At 35.2% G+C, this 20,185-nt stretch overlaps 1 protein-coding gene across 1 annotated transcript in view; it reads right to left on the bottom strand.

The window, feature by feature from the left end:
• Positions 1 to 15,570, bottom strand: part of LOC145245990 (general transcription factor IIF subunit 1-like) — an 80,088-nt gene extending 64,518 nt beyond the window's left edge. Inside the window, exons 1-2 of the mRNA XM_080107789.1 lie at positions 15,230 to 15,570; positions 2,268 to 2,320 (exon numbers count right to left, since the gene is read on the bottom strand). Coding sequence (XP_079963915.1) covers positions 2,268 to 2,320; positions 15,230 to 15,244 — 68 coding nt within the window. The 5' untranslated portion in view covers positions 15,245 to 15,570. The remainder of the gene's footprint in view (positions 1 to 2,267; positions 2,321 to 15,229) is intronic.
• Between the last annotated feature and the right edge of the window lie 4,615 nt (positions 15,571 to 20,185).

The raw sequence follows: 20,185 nt of genomic DNA, 5'->3' as shown, positions 1-20,185 counted from the left end.
CCTAAAAAAATTAGGACCTACTTTTTTTGGGCCCTAATACGTTTAAACAATCTTTATAAATAATATGAAAGAAGTAATTTCGAAAAAAAGAAAATTAACATTTTAAAGTGGGGGATCACTTTTCTATATAAATTTAACCTAAAAATGAACACCCATTTTTGGCCACAAAGCATTCAACGAGATATATCATCTCTAGCATTTTTTTTTCAAATTTAGCGATCGAGATGGATGGGGCAAAACATGACAAATACAGTTTTTTTGTTTGGTGGGCGTGGGAATTACATTTGAAACATAAAATAATTATAAATTTAATTAATTTTTATGACACCATTCTGTACTTTCACCTTACACTTTTATAAACAAAATATACCCCAACATATGACAAATTCATTTTTGTTATTTTGGAGGGAGATTACATTAGAAGCATAACATGATGAAAAATTTAATTTAATTGTTTTGAAATTAATTGTTGATAGATCTTCATTTTTTTAGGAGTTCTATCTACTTGGTTATTTTTATTTATTTATTTATTTTTGCGATCATGCGGGCATTCGCTGTTATCTTTAGTGAAACAAAAGTTCTAATGATTTATTTTTAATTATTTATTTTTAGGGTGGGTATTTATAGTACTTAATATCCGGGAAATAATTTCTTCTATCTGTATCCATTCTGCCGAAATATCTGGTGGAGAGGGTATCAGGTACTTCTTTTAAGGAACTATTAAATTTACATGTTTTTATCCGTTCCTTTATTTATGGAATTGTTGTGAGGGTATCCATGTTACCCATGATGAAAATGATTAGTGTAGCAGGTGTGTTCCAAACGGAACTGTATGTAAACCCAGGCAACGCTGGGTACTCATGCTAGTATATATATATATAAACACACACACACACGTGTAGAAAAATAATATCAGCTTCACATTTGTTTCATTAACTTCAGAACAATTAACTTGGTTAATTTCAATAAATTCCAAATAGCATTTTTTCTTCCAAATTAAATTCTTAGGCAATTCTACAGAAGACTAAAATGATAATCAATGAATGTTTTACACTCGCATATTTTTATTGTTATCGAAATCGGTGAAATCACCCATTTTTCAATCAAATAGATTGATTGCCTGCTTTAGTTGGGAACCCACTGTGGGCACCAGGCATGCCTCCTTGCAGTGACTTAGTCCACAATATGACTGCACTGTAGAGAACTTACTGTGGATTTTATAAAATTAGTTTATATATATATAAAGCTGAACGTCTGTGTGCGTGTCTGGTCACGAATAGGCTCCTATATGGTTGACTATTATAGAAAACTGATCACATATAATGATAGAAGATGTATCGAGACACAAGAATGGGTATGTTTGATCTGGCATAATGATGATTCATTAAAATTGTGGGGTCTGCGTACGCGCCTGGTCCACAAAGTATGGAAATAAAAAATTAAAAAAAAAAAAAACGTTTACTAGTGTTTTTGATATAGATGTACATAAGACTTTGATAATTATGTTTTAACTTAAATAGGGATGGTATAATAAAATTGTGGGGTCTGTGTTCGCGCCTGGCCTCCATAGAATGGAAATAGGCGCAAACTTTAATAAAGACTTTTCATATCTATCTGCGTAAGTATACTTTGATAATTATATTTCAGTTTGAAGAAATATGATATAATAAAATTTAAGTCAAGTATCATGCTTCAATTGTACTCTAAACAGAAACATTTATTTCGAATGCAACCATGTCATATCATAGAACCTACTGTTGCTTTTATGTCGGACCTTTCGGCTTGTGTTGCAATAAAACTTCTCAAATGCATTTATGATTTTAGGCTGTGTAAGGGGTTAACTGGTTAAAATTGGCTATTCCTTCTTTCATCGGATTATTTTGATTATCAATACATATCAAAGACATTCCAGTACAAAACCTATCTAAGAACACTGCCAGGTACATGAAGTATATTTATGTGAAATTTCATAAAAATCGGCCTCGCCTTTTTAGAGTCCATAGGGAACAAACTCACACACAGTTCCTTTTATATAATAGTAGAGAGTAGAGATAAATTTGAAAAAATTAAAAACAATCAGATCTTACCAAATATTAAATCTACAGAAATTTAAAAAAGGTTAAGCATTTTTAGTTTAAAAATGTAAGTCACCAATGCTAAATCAATTCATAACTTTAAATGTGCAATATTTTAATGTAATAAGTTAGAAAGTAATAATAAAAAAATTTGTATTCATTTTTCTTTAAAATCAAAAAAAAAAATCTTACCTTGGAACTCTAACAATGTACTCTTGAGTAGTTGAACTACCAGGAACTACTTGCTGCAAATAAAGACAAAATATAAATCTACATGTAATAAAAATTGATTTCCTAAAAGATCATAAGATCGTTCCTTTTTATAGGAAATCTTCAAAAAATTTCATAAAACAAAATAAATTATGCAGCTAAAATAATATGCATTTTTTATAAAGTAATCACAAGCACTTACAAAAAGGGCTAAGCATTCAGATTCTTACTTAAAAAATTTTAAAGAAAAAAAAATTGATATTCTCTGCAACAAGATGTTGACGTTTACATAATTACACATAGATTATTCCAAAATTAATTTTATTTTATTTGTAACTGGAAAGGAATCCATGAGTAAATTAACCGAATTTGCATGCAACATGAGAGTAGAGTTTCTTTTCAAATTAAATCATAATGCAGGGTATGCAGATATTATTTCGTCTTTTTATTTCCTTTATCAGTAGGCACCTCCAAAAGTCACTACAGAATTACCCCCCCATATGTAAAATGATGTAACTTTATTATAAATTAATATTATCAATATAACTTTTGTACCATTTAAAAGAAGAAGGGCAAAATAAACTAGTAATAATTAAAAAAAATTTTTTTCATCGTACGAAAATAATGAAATTGTGAGACGAAAATTGTGTTTACATAATTGGCACTTTAAAATAACATTCCCATTTTGAACGTGAAAACATACTCATGTTTAATAAATCTAGCAAAAATCAACTAATGGTGAAATTTTCGATACTTATCCATTTTAGAATGAAATTACATAAAATTTACATATTTTGTTTGTCTCTTTTTACCGAACAAAATATGGCACTCCGTAGGTAACCAAATGAATATTCAGTAAAACCGTATTTCATATTTAATATACAAATGTTTATAATATTATTAATCGTTAAACTGTAAATCTTAAAACCTAACAAAATTATAACAAAGATTAAGTATTAATTGCAGTTTGAAGAAGATAAACAAAGGTTTTAAAAATCATTAAGTCGCTTCTTCTTTTCTATAGTTCACATAGTTAATACAAATCTGATGTCACGGAAACATGCGGTCCATTTTTCACAATCATTTGGCAACCCTAGTGATCAGGGTGTACACTATTGATTGGTGAAATGTGTCAAATTAAAAATTGTAAAGGTAATCAACTACAACCAAAGACCAAATAGAAGTTAAACCATAAAAAGCAATGATGAGAGTAAGTCTGAGCTATGTAAATAACCATTATAAAAAAGGTTTTATTTGATTTTTTAATAATACGTACTTCAAAGTAAATTTTTTTTTTTAAACCAAAACAATGTTATCAAATTTATTTTAGTAGCTCAATTAGGCATCAAATTATAACTTCAAAACTTGTAGGAAATTACAAAATTTGTTCTTTTGTGTGCAGAAGCCAATTTTCAGTGTAAAAATGCTTCAAACAAATAAAAAAATCGTTACAAATGCAATGTTATCTTTTAATTAAATGAAAATTAATCATACTGGAAGCCACAATTATTAGATCAAACTAGCCTAAACATTGGCCCAAAGGTGCATACTAGTGATTTTCGAGACCTAGTAAAGTGTGTTGAACCAATATCGTGAGATACCTTGGTAAGTTTGTCATTAGCTCACAAAATACAATGGTACCATCTCAGTTGGGATTAGCAGAACATGTCAGTGATTGGTGCCACTCGATATCACTAGTGAATAGAGAAGTAATGATGTGGTCAGGTAAGGTAATGCTTAATACCCACTGCCACATCCTCGTTTTCATGATACCAAAACAGTTCTCCAGCTTCTTTGTGGCTGGCGAACAATTCAGCACCATAAATTATAATTGGTTTGATGACAGAACGACAGATTTTGGATTTCACATCATTGGAATTGTGGTTTCTCTATTTTATTCAGGCTGCATTCCTGCATGCTATGACCTTGGGCTTCAGGTTTCCATCAGCAGTAATTCTTGATTCCAGATACTTGAAAACATCTGTTCAGGGAAGCACAGTATTGTTGACAGTAATGGAATCCTGCATGCTTTCATCGGATAGCTATATATTCAATTTCATTGATGTTAAGTTATAGACCAAATTGTGCAAGCCGATCACTCAATGTCCGCACTTGATGTTGAAGATCATTTTGTCTGTTGAGGCTAGCATAGAGAAGTGTCCACCCCTTCACTGTTGAGGTTTATAGATGCTGGAAAACTTTCTACTCTAGTAGTTTCTTTCTTCCCTCAGACTGCTAGACTTTGGAATTCCCTCCTTGCTTCCCTGACAATACCGACTTGCAGAAGTTTAAAGTAAAAGTGAACAAACATCTTGCTACTTAACTTCACACAGTCCCCTGTTAGACATGATCCACTTATTCCAAGTGAATCACTGGTTAGGATTAAAAAAAAAAGAAAAAACAAAAAGGTAGTTTTCGATGCAGATCCAAAGTTATTGCGTTCATGACCAAAATGAACAAGGGAAGGTGACAAAGCTAACTCTTTGTGGACACTGACAATAATACTGAAGTCAGCTGCAATTCCAGAAGTACTGATCACATGATTTTTTTTTAAATTCTCATGCAACAAAATTCTTTCCGATAACATAATCTTAAGATGATTCATAGCACATTAAAAAAAAAGATTTTAAATTATTTGTACCATGTAAAAATCGATGGAAGTACAATTTGATGAGGCAAAAATTACTTTAGCTTCTCAAAAACAAACAAAAAAACAAAAGTAAATGCATACACTTGATTTATTAGTTCTTATTCTGTTTCAAGTTTATTTCTGAAACTGCTTGCAGATTTTTAAAAAAGTGAACGAACAACAAAAAAAAAAAAATTGATGTTCTTCATGCTTTAAATTTAGTCAATTTCTACTTCTACAAACATGTTCAAATGTTTAAATTAGAAATGCTTTCCAATCACCTTGGAAAACTGTCAGCCTGCTCAGTATTTAAAAATACTGAGTGATATATTTTGGTTTATCTAAACTGCTAGAGCCAATCAAATTACATTCTTGCAGCCCCAAATATGTCCCAGTATTTTTCTCATATTTTGGTTTATCTAAACTGCAAGAGCACCGTATTAGAAGTGTTCTTGGTTTAGGACAACAAAATTAAATATATAAAAAACAAAAAAGAATTTGTCTTTGCAAGCCAACAGTCGCCGGGTTCAAGATCACCACTCTCATCAACCTTTGTCTCTCTACCTCGCCCCGACCTAACCTGTCAACTCCTTTTCTACATGTCTCCCGCATGATTTCGATTTTGCGTGACTTCCACCAGAACACACCTTTTAAAACTATGAGCGCCATCTTGATTTCTCTCTCTCTCTTTTGCCCAACCTCGCCCGACACACATGCGGTAAGACTTCTGTTTGTTTGATCTTTTCCTCCTTTTATATTTTTTTTCTTTTCCTTCTGCTAACTTTCAACAACATGCCTCCCTCATCTGTAGATCACATTTCATAATCCTTCATTGACTGTGGCGGTCGTCTTCTACTTGGTCTCTGAGGTGTCTTGCCATCCTCCCGCTGCACATCGCTTTCCACCGTTTCATTTTCCACTGGCCTGATATCAAGAATATGTCTCAGTACTCCGTCTACCGCAATGTTGTTGCTAGTATTATTCCCGGTTACACGTCCTCTACTCCACTGTGTGATACATCATGTCCCTGAGGGTTTCACCCATACTTCATCACCGAGTTTCATGGTCCCTGTTGTCTCCATCTCCTGCTTGCCGGCTCAACTTTAGGATGCCTCCAGGAGTACTTGAATATTGACAAGTGTGGAACTGTCCCTTGCTCTTGCCCCGATCTAGGCGACATATTGTACCAGTAGACAGTTTGCTCAGGTGAGGTGTTCCCTCTCTCTGCCATTGCCTTTATTGTCCGGTGGTTTCTTTCCACAATCCCGTTGCCACTGGGTCTATAGGCAGCTCTAAAAAATTGATGAATTGATTCCATTTCTTTAGCACATCTGCAACTGTTACCGATCTAAACGCAGTACCATTGTTGGTTAGCTCTTCCACGAGATCGTGCTCCAGAAACACCACATCAAGGGCTGCTGCTATTTCACCTCACAGCCTTTTCCATAGGGCAAAGCACTCGGGGCCACAGTCGATCATCGTCATGTAAAGTCCATCCTGTAATAGGTGACATCAACTGCGAGTCTTTCCCAGGTCCCAGTCACACCTAGTTCTCCAGCTTCGTGCACCCTTAGAGCAGGGTCAATTGACTGGCACAAGTCCTGACCACTTGCTTCAATTGTTCCTTTAGGACACTCGGATCAACTTTTCTCATCAGGTACAATGTCCTCTCTACTCCCATATGATGCAGATTGTGCAACTCTTGCACCCCAGAGTTATCCAGATGAGTCACTGCAGCAATATGCTCTTTTGTTGGCACAAGCCAGCTTTTTCTCACTCTTGTGAGAGCATATGCTCTGTTCTTCTCAGAGGCTACCATGATTACGTGCAGCTTCAAAGAAAGCTCCTACATCAGCTCAGTCAGCATCCTGAGCCTGCGCTTCACTAGCATCTCTGCTGCCCCTTCTGTCCTTATCCTTTTGTCATGTGAAATCATCAATTTCAGGCAAGCAAACACAGTGGCAGAGTCTGTTTTCACACAGATGTTGTGCAGCCCCCATTTTAATGCCAGATTCACTTCTTTAGTAACTGCATCCAATTCTGCTACATTGATGTGACTAGCATCATCCTTCTTCCTTAGCCAGGCCGCATCCTCCGCAACCACTCCACCCACTTCCAAGACGACCCCTGTTGCAATACTGCTTACATCACACCACACGACTCCATCCAGTGTTCGCGGCATGTTCCACATTCCCTGAACTGGGTCCTGGGTCTTGCTTTTCCACTTCTTTCAGGACCTCTTCAATCAAGGCAGTTGTTCTTCCTACCACTTTATCATCCATCCTCTACCTTCAGCATGCCTCTTAATGTAGCTGCATGCTGGTCTAAACCAGCCAGCAATGGGGTACTGCCCGATCAGTCAGCCGCATATTGAAAAAAGCTCCCGCTTGTTGAGCTCTTCTTTCATTTGTGGGATCTCGTTTCCTCTTCGAAATTCCAGGCAACCTGACGCATTTCGTTTCAGCTTTAGTCCCAAAGCCGCTCCCCCATTCAATTTTTCCGGTGCCTTGGCAACCAACCTGAACTTCTTTAAGTGAACCTCGACCTCCCCTACAGTCACCAGAGTTTCATTCATGAGGATGTTGTCGATATATGAGATCACGGAGCCATCTCCTTTCCCCATTCTTTCTAGAATCTTCCTTAGAATGGTTGACATGATCTTGGGTGCCGAGTTCAACCCGAACCCCATCTTCGTAAGGCAGTAGGTTCTGCCTTTATATCTGATCAACTGGTACTTCCAGAGTTTCTTGGCAACGTGGAGTTGCAAATAAGCAGATTTTAGATCGACCAACTTAGAGGCACCGTTCATTTGCCTCCATTCTCTGATGGTCTCACTACATATAATCTATAGCGTCACCCCTTTGTTTTATTTTACTTCAGTTGAAGTTCTCAGAAATCAAGGGGCCCACGACCTGGGGCTAACACTTGAACTCTATATGAGATACATAGATATTCGAATGTTACATTTAAGTTCTTTATCTCTCAAAAACTGAGTTAGTAAAGATATCGAGAACATAATTTTCCTCTCCCCAATTAACCATTTTCATATGTTGTAGTATATCTTTCATGTTTGTTTCTTGGTCTTACTGGATTCCAGGACAAGAATTTATCTAGTCTGGTGGAGTATCCAGCTTCGTGGTATTACTTGAGGTAACATCACTTGGAGAAGGTGCACCATTCCTCGTAAAAGCTAATGTGGGTTAGCCATAGTGAGGAGATCTTATTTGGGCAGTGAATACTATGTGATTTTGAATATTTCGTCAGGGTTTACTTCTATGGAAAAAGTATCCTCATGCCAGGTTGTTTTGACAAACCCCTGTACAGAGAGACCTTAGACACTCGAGGACAGTGTCTAGTAGGCATTCAAGTTCTGGCACTCGACGCGTCAGTTCAATTCTCGGAAATCTAGTACTCGTCTGACCTTCCCTTTTGTTGGTTGCAGGACGGCCAGTAATGGCAAGATGCTCAATTCGATGTCATTCGTTCATGGTAACAGTATTCCGTCCTCAATCCATCTGTCCACTTCTCGTTCAAAATCCTTTGAGCGATTTATCAGAACATGCCATGCTATTTGTTAGCATCAGTGGTTTATTCTTCCATGCCTACTCCACTATCCACTGATTCCCGTTGAATTCCGCTTTTAAATCCAGATCACTGCTTGATATCCATTTTATTTCTCCAACCTGTTTGATTCCTTCATTGACCTGCTCTGTTACTGCACATCCCGCTGGTCTGAACCTCACGCCATTGCTGCCGATTGTGACACCTCCAAGTCAGCATATTACGTCCATTTCGATAATTGCTTGGACGCCAGGCACCAGGTGATCAGTGACAACCGCACGGACTCTCATCCAGTGATCCTCAATTTCAATTGTGACATTCCTCCTATCTCAACTCGTGACCCATCGAATGCCACTACTTCACCCTTCCCTCTCCATCCTCTGACAAGGCTAGTGTGCACCATGGTAGTGGTACAGCCAGTGTCGATCAGGGCCACGGTTTCTTGTCCTTTCACCACAATTTCACGCTTGGACATCTGCTGGCGCTTTGGCTCCCCCTTGACAGTTTCTCGGACTCTTGCAGTTAACTGCCATGTGACCACTCTGGTTACACCTGTAGCACACCATCCTTTCCAAGAACTTCCTGCAGTCTCTCCGCAGATGTGGGCCCCCACATTCGAAACGCGCGCCTTGCTGTCTCTGGTGGCTTTTGCTCTCATCCTTCCGCGCTGTTGCCACCGTTCCTAAGACCCCAGAGGGTTGGGTGCTCACTAATATTCTTGCAATTGGGAGCAGATCACTCACCTCCAAAGTCTCGATACCTGGGACCAGCCGGGAACCCGGTAAAGAATGCCATCTTTGCTACGTGATTCACTACTTGTCTCCAAATTCCTGCCAGTTCCACCAATCTTTTGATTTCATTTGCATACACATCGACGGAGTCCTCCGTCCACCTCTTCTCTTTCAATTTGTTGTACACCTCAAACGGCCCTTCCGCAAATGCCTGAATCAATCTGGCTATGATCGTCTCAGCGTCCTCCTGTTCACGGAAGCTCAGCTCCAAATATAGGGCTAGCGCATCACCCTCCAGGAACAACGGTATCACTGTGGCGATGTCGCCTATCTTTTGGAGCTTTGCCACTAGGTCCACTTTCTTTAACCAAACCACCACATCGCCTTCGCCACTGAACAGCTTTATCATGTTGTTCAGGCCGGTAACCATCACCGAAATAGCTTGAAGTGTTCCTGGTTTAGGACAACAAAATTAAAGAAATAAATAAAAAAAAAAAATTCATCTTTGCAAGCCAACAGTCACTGGGTTCGAGATCACCACTGTCATCAACCTTCGTCTCTCTACCTCGCCCTGACCTAACCTTTAAACTCCTTTTATACATGTCTCCTGCGTGACTTCCACTAGAACACACCTTTTAAAACTATGGGCCCCATCTTGATTTCTCTCTCTCTTTTGCCCAACCTCGCCCGACACACAGATGGTAAGACTTGTTTGTTTGATTTTTCCCCCTTTTTCTTTTTTTTTTCCTTCTATTAACTTTAACCAACACAACAATTCAAAGAATTAGAATTATTTTACAATAAACAGTTCCAAGAGGTTAATTAACCCTATAAAACTTTGCTATTTGCTTGACAATTTTCTTATGATATTCTCCTACAATAACGCTTTTGTCTCGTTACAGCAACGAGAAAACTTGCTCATATTGTTTATATACATGTTGAAATGCTGAAAGGGTTGATTTTTTGCTGCGTTTATTCCAAGGGGTTAGATTCTCCCTCAACACCAGTGACAGGCCCACCTTTCCCCAAACTCAGAACAAGACTGGATTTTCGGATCCTCATCTGACTACCTTAACCGGTTTCTAAATAAAATGTTATTATTTCGGCACAATAAGTACCCTGACTAGAATCAAAGGTAAGACTGTAGTTTAGGTGAAAAAATAATCTCGAACCCTTTATCGCATAAAAGGAACAAAATTAATGTAGTCACCATTACGTTACAATGTAAACAATTTTTTAATAATTTTAAACAATGAATACCTTTTTTATAATGATAAAAAATATTAATAGAAATATTAAATTATCGGAACATATAAAATGTAAATATGAATAGAACTTTTCATAACTGTAACCCATGAAAACCTTTTTTTATTTTAATTAAAAGCAATATAAATAGAACATTTTTCTGATTTTAAATTATGAAAACCTTTTTAGAATTTTAAGCAATGTAAAAATTTTTAATTCAAAATTGAATTACGTGATTATTATTATTATTATTATTAAATCACATGAGTAGTTAAAACACGCATATTCTATTACAACTTATTAATTTTCATGTGTATTCTCTTTTAATTATTTTCAATTTTTTTGAAAAACAAAAAATGAAATTTATTACTTATTCCTTCTTTCAAAATTAAAATGTAAAAAGATTTATATTGTTTATTAAAAATTAAAATTGAAAAACGTTTGTGAACAATTTCTATCAAAATTATAAAAAAATTCTATTTCTGTTGTGTAAAATGATAAGTTAAAAACTATGGCCACCACTTTTAACAAATAATTAAAAAATAATATTGTTCAATATTCATAAAACTACTTATTTGCGGAAAATTTAAATGCAATATTCTTTTTCAGCATATCCAAAAACTTATCAAAGTTGTAATTTTCAAGGAAAATGTTAAGATGGAAACCAAGTAAAAATTTACCATGTAAAATTATAAAAAGTTTGATACTTATGTATTTATGGTACCATGCTATAATAATAACGTTATTTCGAAAGCAATTCTTAACATAGGGAGGGAGGAGGGTTGTAACTATTCTTTGCTTTCACCTAACAATTTAATAATAAAAAAAAAAGATATTCTGAAACTTGAATTTAACCAGAAAAAACTATTTTAAAATAGGATGGTACCAAAAATACATAAGCACCAAAGTTTTATTTATATTGTTAAAAATTAAACATAAAAAATACAAAAAAAAATGTTTATATTGTTAAAAATTAAACATAAAAAATACAAAAAAAAAAAAATGTTTATATTGGTGAAAATTATAAAAAGTTCTATTTATATTGTTTCAAACTTAAAAAAAAAAAAAAAAAGAAATAGGGAGGCGCTTCTACACTATCAGAATAATATTTTGGGTGCTAATGCAGTAATACACTTACTGATTCATGCTATTTTTTAAATTATATTTCCAAGTTTAATTAAAGGGTACTCATGCACTAGCAGTGTCAGAAACCGATCTTAAGAATGTGTGAAATAAAACTGAATACTTTGACCTCCTATCTTTATAAGCTTATAACTACTTGAAAAATGTAATTCAAACCCTAATTTTTTTTTTTCAATTAAAGGAGCAAAGACCAAAATTTAAAAAAATAACAGGCTTAATAGCAAATTATGCAATATTTGTTTTTTTTTTAAATCGGTTTTATTTAAAAAAGATTTGAAGAAAATCAACAAAATTTTACTTACTTCTGTTATAAAAAAAAAAATCGATATAAATTCGAAAAATCACTTACCTATAAAAAATACTATTGAATGTTTAGTTTCATTCTTCATTGTTCAGAATTTATCCATATTTATATTTTAAATTCCATTTATTTTTTAAATAAAAGAATTTTTAAAACGACTGTTTGAAAAAAGCATGATTACGCAAGCATTTTTACGTCTTTATCGAAAAACCGGAAGTAGCTGTTTGTCCTTGTTTAGAACTACGGATGGACAGAAAGCAGCAAAAACCACACGTTCGCATTAACCGTCTAACCTTGTGCCTGAAGAAATATGTTCCCATAGTTTAAAAATAGTCAACTTTTACTTATAAATTTTTGCCTTAAAAAAAAAAAAAAAAAAAAACACTTGAATTTTTTTTTTTCTTTTCTCAAAGAAATACATAAATTTTTCATTTATTATATTTTCATTCTTCTTTATTAGGTATGGCCAATTAATACCTGCTCCTGTAGGGGAGTATGACTTTTAATGTGGGTTAATCATAATAATTTTAAAAATTTTCGAGTACTTTTTTATTGTATTTGAAAGATTATAGTTTAAGGTTAATTTCTCAAAGAAAAAAGTGTGTGAAATAAAAAAATACATGGAATAATTTTGTCTCATATCTGAAAAACCCTAGATTTCACATAAAAATTCATTATTACAAAAATTGCGTTTACATTTTTCTGGCAAGAAAAATATAAGTTTTCTGGAATTATTTCCAAGTATTAAGTTAAAATCTTAAGATAATGAATTAATACAATAAATGTATTTAACTTTTGCAAAAACAAAAGTAATAATTATCCAAAAATGTATCACTGGTAGCAACGAGACCCATTCATCTTATCAAAATAAACTCTGGTGGCAAAAATGAATTATGTATGGAAAGACAAATTAGACATAATTTATGTCTATATTCCGGCATACTGAGCGGCTTTTTTTTTTAGTCGAAGACCCTCCCTTCATTTAAAAATCCATAAAAGTTAATTAAATTCATTAATTATACTACTGACAATTTATTCTTTGAAAAAAAGAAGTTAGCACCATTATTTATTAATATTAATACAGAATTACAATTGGTTAAGAAAACAATTTATAATCATTATTATACACTAAAAAAATGCAGACTTATGTCCAAATTTATCATAATGTTTACGTTAAATGTAAAGTTGATAAACACAAACAGACATGTAGTTGAAAAGGGTGGGCAAAACAGACTGGTTTTCTTTTCAACTGCGTGCATCCGTACTTACCGAGATGGAACGTTCATATAATTTTTGCCATTTTTTAATTATTTTTCTATATTCCTGTTTTTCAATTTAATTTTTTTTACTTTATTTTCCAAGATTATATGAACATTATTTCATGTTGATAATTATATGTTCTTGCATGCAATGGAAATATTAGAATCTTACATGTAAAGCTTATGTTAAAAATGTAAGCGTAAAAAAAAGTAGAAATAATTTTTGCAATTAAAATTTTTTTTTGTGAAAAATAAACAATGCTTAATTCAATGATAATATTGGTAGTTCGAGAAATTAATTTTTCTTCAAGTTATATCGAATTCATTAATACGGACTTCAGGGGCTTTTTTCGTAATGTTTCTGTAAAAATTATTTTATTTTTATTTTATTGTTACAAATTACAATGCTTTATTTACATGAAAATAGCAAAAATAAATTCTTGCATTTTTTATTTACTACTGAAAACCATAACTTTAGTACAGGTATTTTTGTTTAAACAAAATAATACATTTTCACTTTAATTTATTTAAAAAAAATAATTAGTTCATTATATTCCGCGATCATTGTTTGATAAATACTGAAAATTTCATTAAAATTGGTTAATTTCCTCATTTTTGGTGAATTTTTAAGTACAGGGAGGAGGGGGGGGTCAAAATGTTTATAGATTTTGAGCATCGGCATTCATTTTGCCCGTACCTATTCTTTATCGAGTGAAATTTTTCATTTAAATCTCTAAAAAAAGAAAACATTGAATGAAATAGAAAAAGGTAAATATTCAGATACGTTACAACAGAACACCAACCACTCTAATTTGTTTTTTTAGACGTAATCGAGGTCGCTGACAACAAATCTAATACTCAAACCGGGGGGGGGATTTACCGTTTACATGGTATTAACCCCTGAACCCACAAACTACTTTTTGCCATTTTACAGCTTCCATTCACGCTACGCGTGGTAGCATAAATGATGGCTTGCTTCACCTAGCAAACTACCTTCTCACATGCCGTACCAATTTTCCATGGAAAATTTAAAATTATCTGAAAAAGAAATAAAAAAGAAAAGAGAAGAACTCCAAGTTGGAGAGGAGGGGGGTAATTTAACCTCGATTACCCCTAAAAAAACAAATTAGAGTGGTCGGTGTTCTGTTGTAACATATCTGAATATTTACCTAGAAAAAAATGTCCTCAGCGTCCAATATTGACTGGAAAATTCTAAACATAAAATAAGCTTCCACTTAAAAAAAAAAAAAAAATCGTGGTTTTAGAAAAAAAAGGATGGTATTTTTTTAGATTAGGTCCACCTCCACAGTTTTCTTTTACATGACACCTTTTATAGGTTTTCGACTATGCTGATTGCTGAATACGAAAATCGCATTGAAATTTTGCAGAAATAATTAGTTATCGATATATAAACAGTTGTATTATGGGTATTATTATACAAACACCGTGACAGCGTTAGGGTTAGGGTTAGGGTTAATTCGCTGTCACGGTGTTTGTATAAATTTACCGTATTATGCATTGTATTCTTTGGCGGACATCTTTTTTACGCGCGTGCAGTGTCAGCCATAAGAGTAGATTTGTTTATGGCGCGCGCAGGCGCGTAAAAAGATGGCTGTCAATGCGCTTATCGATCCGTGCCGAAATAATAACGTTATTATTTAAAAAGCCATTCTTAACATGGGGAGGGACCTTACAATTGAATAAAAAAATATATCATAAAACTGGTGCTAGTGCAGAGAGTGATCCGCGCTATTTTTTTAAATCGTCTTTCCAAGTTTTATGATATGTTTTTTTTTATTCAATTGTAAAGTTGAAGTATAGAATATGTACAAAACACCCTCCCCATGTTAAGAATGGCTTTTTAAATAATAACGTTATTATTTACGTCCGGATCACTCTCTGCACTAGTACCATAAAACTTTATTTATAATTAGACTTGGAAATACGATTTCAAAAATAGCGTGGATCAGTAAGTGCATTAGCACCAATTAAAGTTTAATTCGTTTTAAAAATTAAATGAAGACAGGAATTAAATCTTTTAAATTAGAAATGGATATCAAACATGCTTTCCTTACCGGACTCGTTGCCATTTTATCAATGATATAAAAATAAAACTAAAAATAAATATTACTGCGCTACCGGGAGTCAACAATTAAAGGCGTACGCCATATTGGTTTGCATGAAACCAAAGCTAGCATCACTTTGAAACGCACTTTCGAACAATCATTAACAAAGATAAATGGATAAATATTAGTATTAAATAAATATACCATAATGACTATTTTTTTAAATCAATTTTTAATGTTCTTAAAAACATAGATACTTATGCAGAGAGTGATCCGGGCTGATATAATAACGTTATTATTTAAAAAGCCATTCTTAACATGGGGAGGGTGTTTTGTACATATTCTGTACCTTACAATTGAATAAAAAAAAACGGTTTTGTATTACTGTACACATAGATTCGAAAAAGTTGTCAAAAAACAAATATATAACAAATAAATATTATCAAAGGCAAGATAAGTTACTTTTCTACCAAACTGGATACATTTTTTTGTTTTTATTCAATGTAACATGTTTAGTCAGATCGAAAAACATGTAGTGTTTACCAATGTATTGGAAAATTCAAAATGGCGCCCGACACTCTCTTTAACATGGTAAGTTTGGGAAAATGTGCTATAAATAATAAACTAGACAAAATACTATTAAAAAAACACCGAATATATGTCAACTTATGTCACGGTAACATATAATGAGCGAATTTCTAACAGTATTTTATCTAGTTTATTATTTATAACATCTTTTCCTGAACTTACCGTGTTAAAGAGAGTGTCGGGCGCCATTTTGAATTTTCCAATACATCGGTAAACACTGTATGTTTTTCGAGCTGAATAAACATGTTACATTGAATAAAAATACAAAAAATATATCCAGTTAGGTAGAAAAGTAACTTATCTTGCCTTTGATAACATTTATTTGTTATATATTTGTTTTTTTGACACCTTTTCCAATCTATGTGTACAGTAATACAAACCCCACAAAACGTATAAATTTAAACGCGGTTATCTCCCCAAACCAAATGGCTGCCAACTTTATCGATTACCTTTTTCTGTGCTTGTTAAGATAAAGCCGACAGATCGATGTTTAAAAATAAGTAGTTTTAAGTAAAACCAATATTACATACTTAGTTATCATGTTGAACATATCACAAAATTACAAAAATTCCCCGAGTAGAAAGTTATTTATAGTTAAAAGTAATTTTTACGGAAAATTGGGTAAAATTGCATTTTTCTTAGACGTTAAAGAGTAGACAGTAAGAGTCTACACACAAGGGACGTAACTCTGAACGAATATTTTGGATTACTTGTTCATGGCTTCAATTTAAGAACATGTTATCCGCTATGTCTCACGTGTGGGAATGTGACTCGACAGGAGAATCAACTTACAATCAGGTTCTATCAATTTTTAACATGAAAGCTGCAGGTGCAGGAATCTCTAGAAATTGAAAGTAGAAGAGTATCACCGGGCCTGTTAAGGATAAATTAAATACTCCTATCTTGGAGTATTGCCACTCTGACTGGCAGCTGCATCATAAGACCTTATGCAGTGATCTGGAAGACGTACAGCACCGAGCGACCAAGCTGCTGGCATCACTGAAGGACAAGCCATATTCTGAAAGATTGAGAACCCTGAGACTGCCCACTTTTGAGCATCGAAGAAATCGTGGTGACATGATCGATCTGTACAAGTACATCCATGGGATCTATGATACAAGAAAGCCGTCCTTTCAGATCGCCAAAAACAGCGCAACCAGGGGAACAGCCTCAAAATCGTAAAAAATCCCACTGTAGGCTAGATGTCCACAAAGGGACCTTCTCACAGAGGGTTGTCAACACATGGAATGATCTCCCAGATGCAGTTGTACAAGCAAAAATGGTGAACACATTCAAAAGCAGACTTGACGCGCATTGGAGATTGCTGCCGAGTTTATATTGTCCATCCTCCTAAATGGAAGGGCAAATTCCTGGGTTTTTGTGCCACGCATGCCACAAAATTGTCTAGGAAATTTTTCCCTTGGAATGATGAACAGGTACAAAATCTGGACCGCAAACATCTATATGTCAAAGTTAAAGCCAAGACAAATTTAACGTGACCTACGATTTTTTTTTTACATGGGGGTCACCACTTAGCAAGGCCCAGGGGCCACTCGAGCATAAGGGTTAATGGGTATACATTTGTCATTGTGATTTTAGCGTAGTAAACATTAGTGGGAATTTTATAACTTGGATTACTTACGGGGATGGTTCAATAGGAACTTGTTCACATTGGACTTGAAGACAATCAGATTGTAGTCAGCTGGAAACCAGGCAAATGGAATAGAGTTCCACAGGCGTGCAGTTTTAAGAAAGAAGCCCTATTTATGGAATCTACATTTAGGTGGGCTCTCTCTACCATGCTAGAAAACTACTAACACCCGAAAGTATCCTGTACCTCTATAAGGCAACCATTCGCCCATGTATGGAGTATTGCTGTCATATTTGGGCTGGTGCATCGGCTACTAGTCTTTCGCTCCTTGACAAGGTTCAAAAGAGAGTCGCAAATCTGATAGGCCCTAAACTGGCATCTAAGCTTCAGCCTCTGTCCCATCGACGAAATGTTGCATCCCTCTGCCTGTTCTACAAGTATTTAAATGGTGAATGCTCTGACGAACTGCAAGCACTTATGCCCCCACGACGTGAACACCCTCGACAGACCCGACAGGCTGCAAAATTCCACCTCCACACTGTAGAGATCCCTAGATGTAAAAGATCTTTTTACTCCAATAGTTTCTTCCCCAGAACCGCTAGACTTTGGAATTCCATTCTAGGTCCCTGCTTCCCTAACTGTACTGACATGCAGAAGTTCAAGTGCAACGTGAACCGACATCTTGCTGCCCAAATCCCTGCATAGTACCCCAGTAGTTGTTGCCCCTGATAGTAGCCCCCTACACTAAAGTGGCAATGTGCCTTGTTTGGGGTGAAAATGCAATTAAAAAAAAAAAAAAAGGTTTAGGCACAGATAAAGAGTGTGGGAAACTGTTGATAGTGGTTTTGGCTAAACGAGTATTTTTCGTGAAAGTCTGGCGAGGAGGAACCATAGATTGAAGTTCAGATGAGCACCTGCCATGAAAATAACGATAAAGCAGGGACAGGCTCACTACGTCTCTTCTGTGGGAAAGGTTGCAGGGAAGAGAAAAGGGCATCCCCCACTAAGCTACAAAGGCTATTTTGAACTCTGTCAAGGCAGGATAAGCTGCTTCTAGCAGCTCCTGCCCAGATGTGGCAACAGTACTCCATCGTTGGCTGAACCTGGCTTTTATATAGGTAGAGAATTGCATCAGGAGTGAAATATCTACTGGAGCGGTTGAAGGATCCCACCATTTTTCCAGCGACTTTGGCAATGGATTAATATACGTGTTCCATTTCAGATCAGGAGTAAAGGTCAAGCCCAGAAGCTTGTCAAAACATGAAGCCTCCCCAAAACGAGAGCCATTCTGGGCAGCAGAGTGTTGATGATGTAAGGATAGAAGCTTGGTTTTAGATGCATTAAAAGTAACTATCCACTTTTTGTTAACGCAAGTTCTGGGAAACAGAGATCCCTTCACATTGGGTCACACGTGGCAAAGCTAACACACTGGCAAATGAGGATAAACATTCACTCCCTCAAGCCAATCTGTTTACAACTATGTCCACACGTAAGAATATAAATACTGATGCTAACAGCGGACTGCAGCAATTGGTGAGCGAGGAAACCAAAAGTATCTTGTGAATTATCATTTCTCTCTTCATCACTGACGGCGACATCTTCCTCTTCTTCACAACAACAGCTACCCGCTAGATTGCAACATCAGTATATGACTCAAACAATCACCCTGCTAATACTGCGTTCTTCTTGTTTTGTGCCGAACCTGGCATCTACAGTTAATATGCAATAAGGATATGGCGACAAGGACAATTTTAACTCTCCTTTCTTTTGGGCTCCACTACTTCTTAGAACAAAGGGACATTACAAATTTTCTTTATTTCCAGCACATGTATATAGGGTGTCCCAAAAGAAGCTGAATTGATCAAATATAAGATAGAACAATAGAAGCATCAAACTAGCGAAAAAAAGACTTCAGAGCCTCTAGATTAACTCTACTAAAGTCATCATGAGTCATTACACCATCAAAGAGTCGATATCTATCATAAAGTGGTACTTTCAGTTGAATTTAAGTTTTGAATCCGTCAGCTTCTTTTTCTTGACAAAAGTTGAGGACTCCGGCTGGTGTTTTCAGCTGCTCACTTAAGGCTGTAAAATTCATGTTTTTTTTTTCTGACGTGAAAATACGAAATGATGTGCTTTTTTTTTTTTACTAATTTGTTTTCTTTTCTTCCTCTTCCAAATTGTTGTCTGCTGCTTTGAATTTTCAACTCGCATGAATGCGCGTCGCATTGAAAACCATCGCGCTACATTGTCATTGGCTCAGCTTTATGTTACGTCAGATGACTTAATTTCCTCGGCGATGCTTGGCTTACTCCAGCTGTTAACATCATGTGCGCTGAGTTATGTCTGGATCACTCTCTGCATAATACCGTAATTATTAGTAATTGATACCAATTGCTATATTGCCATCAAAAGATGTATCCTTTTTTTTTTTTTTTTTTACACAGTGATCACCACTTATCAAGGCCCGGAAGCCACTCAGGGATAAGGGTTATTGCAAGTACATTACGTTAGTGTGGAGATTTGATGAAGTGTTTACTTAAGGGGGCGGTTCATTAGGAATTTGTTAACATTGGACTTGAAGACATCCAAGTTGTAGTCCGGTGGGAAGCAGGCAGACGGAACAGAGTTCCACAGGCGTGCAATTCTAAGAAAGAAGCTTTGTTCATGGAATCCGCGTTTTGATTTAGGCACAGATAAAGAGTGGGGGAAATTTTTCACAGTGGATTCGGCTAGATGGGTGTTTTTCATGAAAGATTGGCGAGGGAGGACCAGAGATTGGAGTT

The sequence above is a fragment of the Euprymna scolopes genome, chromosome 23 (genome assembly GCF_053919585.1).
Source record: "Euprymna scolopes isolate OS-2025 chromosome 23, ASM5391958v1, whole genome shotgun sequence".
NCBI lineage: Eukaryota > Metazoa > Mollusca > Cephalopoda > Sepiida > Sepiolidae > Euprymna > Euprymna scolopes.
Note: the sequence above shows the minus strand (reverse complement) of the source record. Positions and strands in the feature narration are given on the sequence as shown.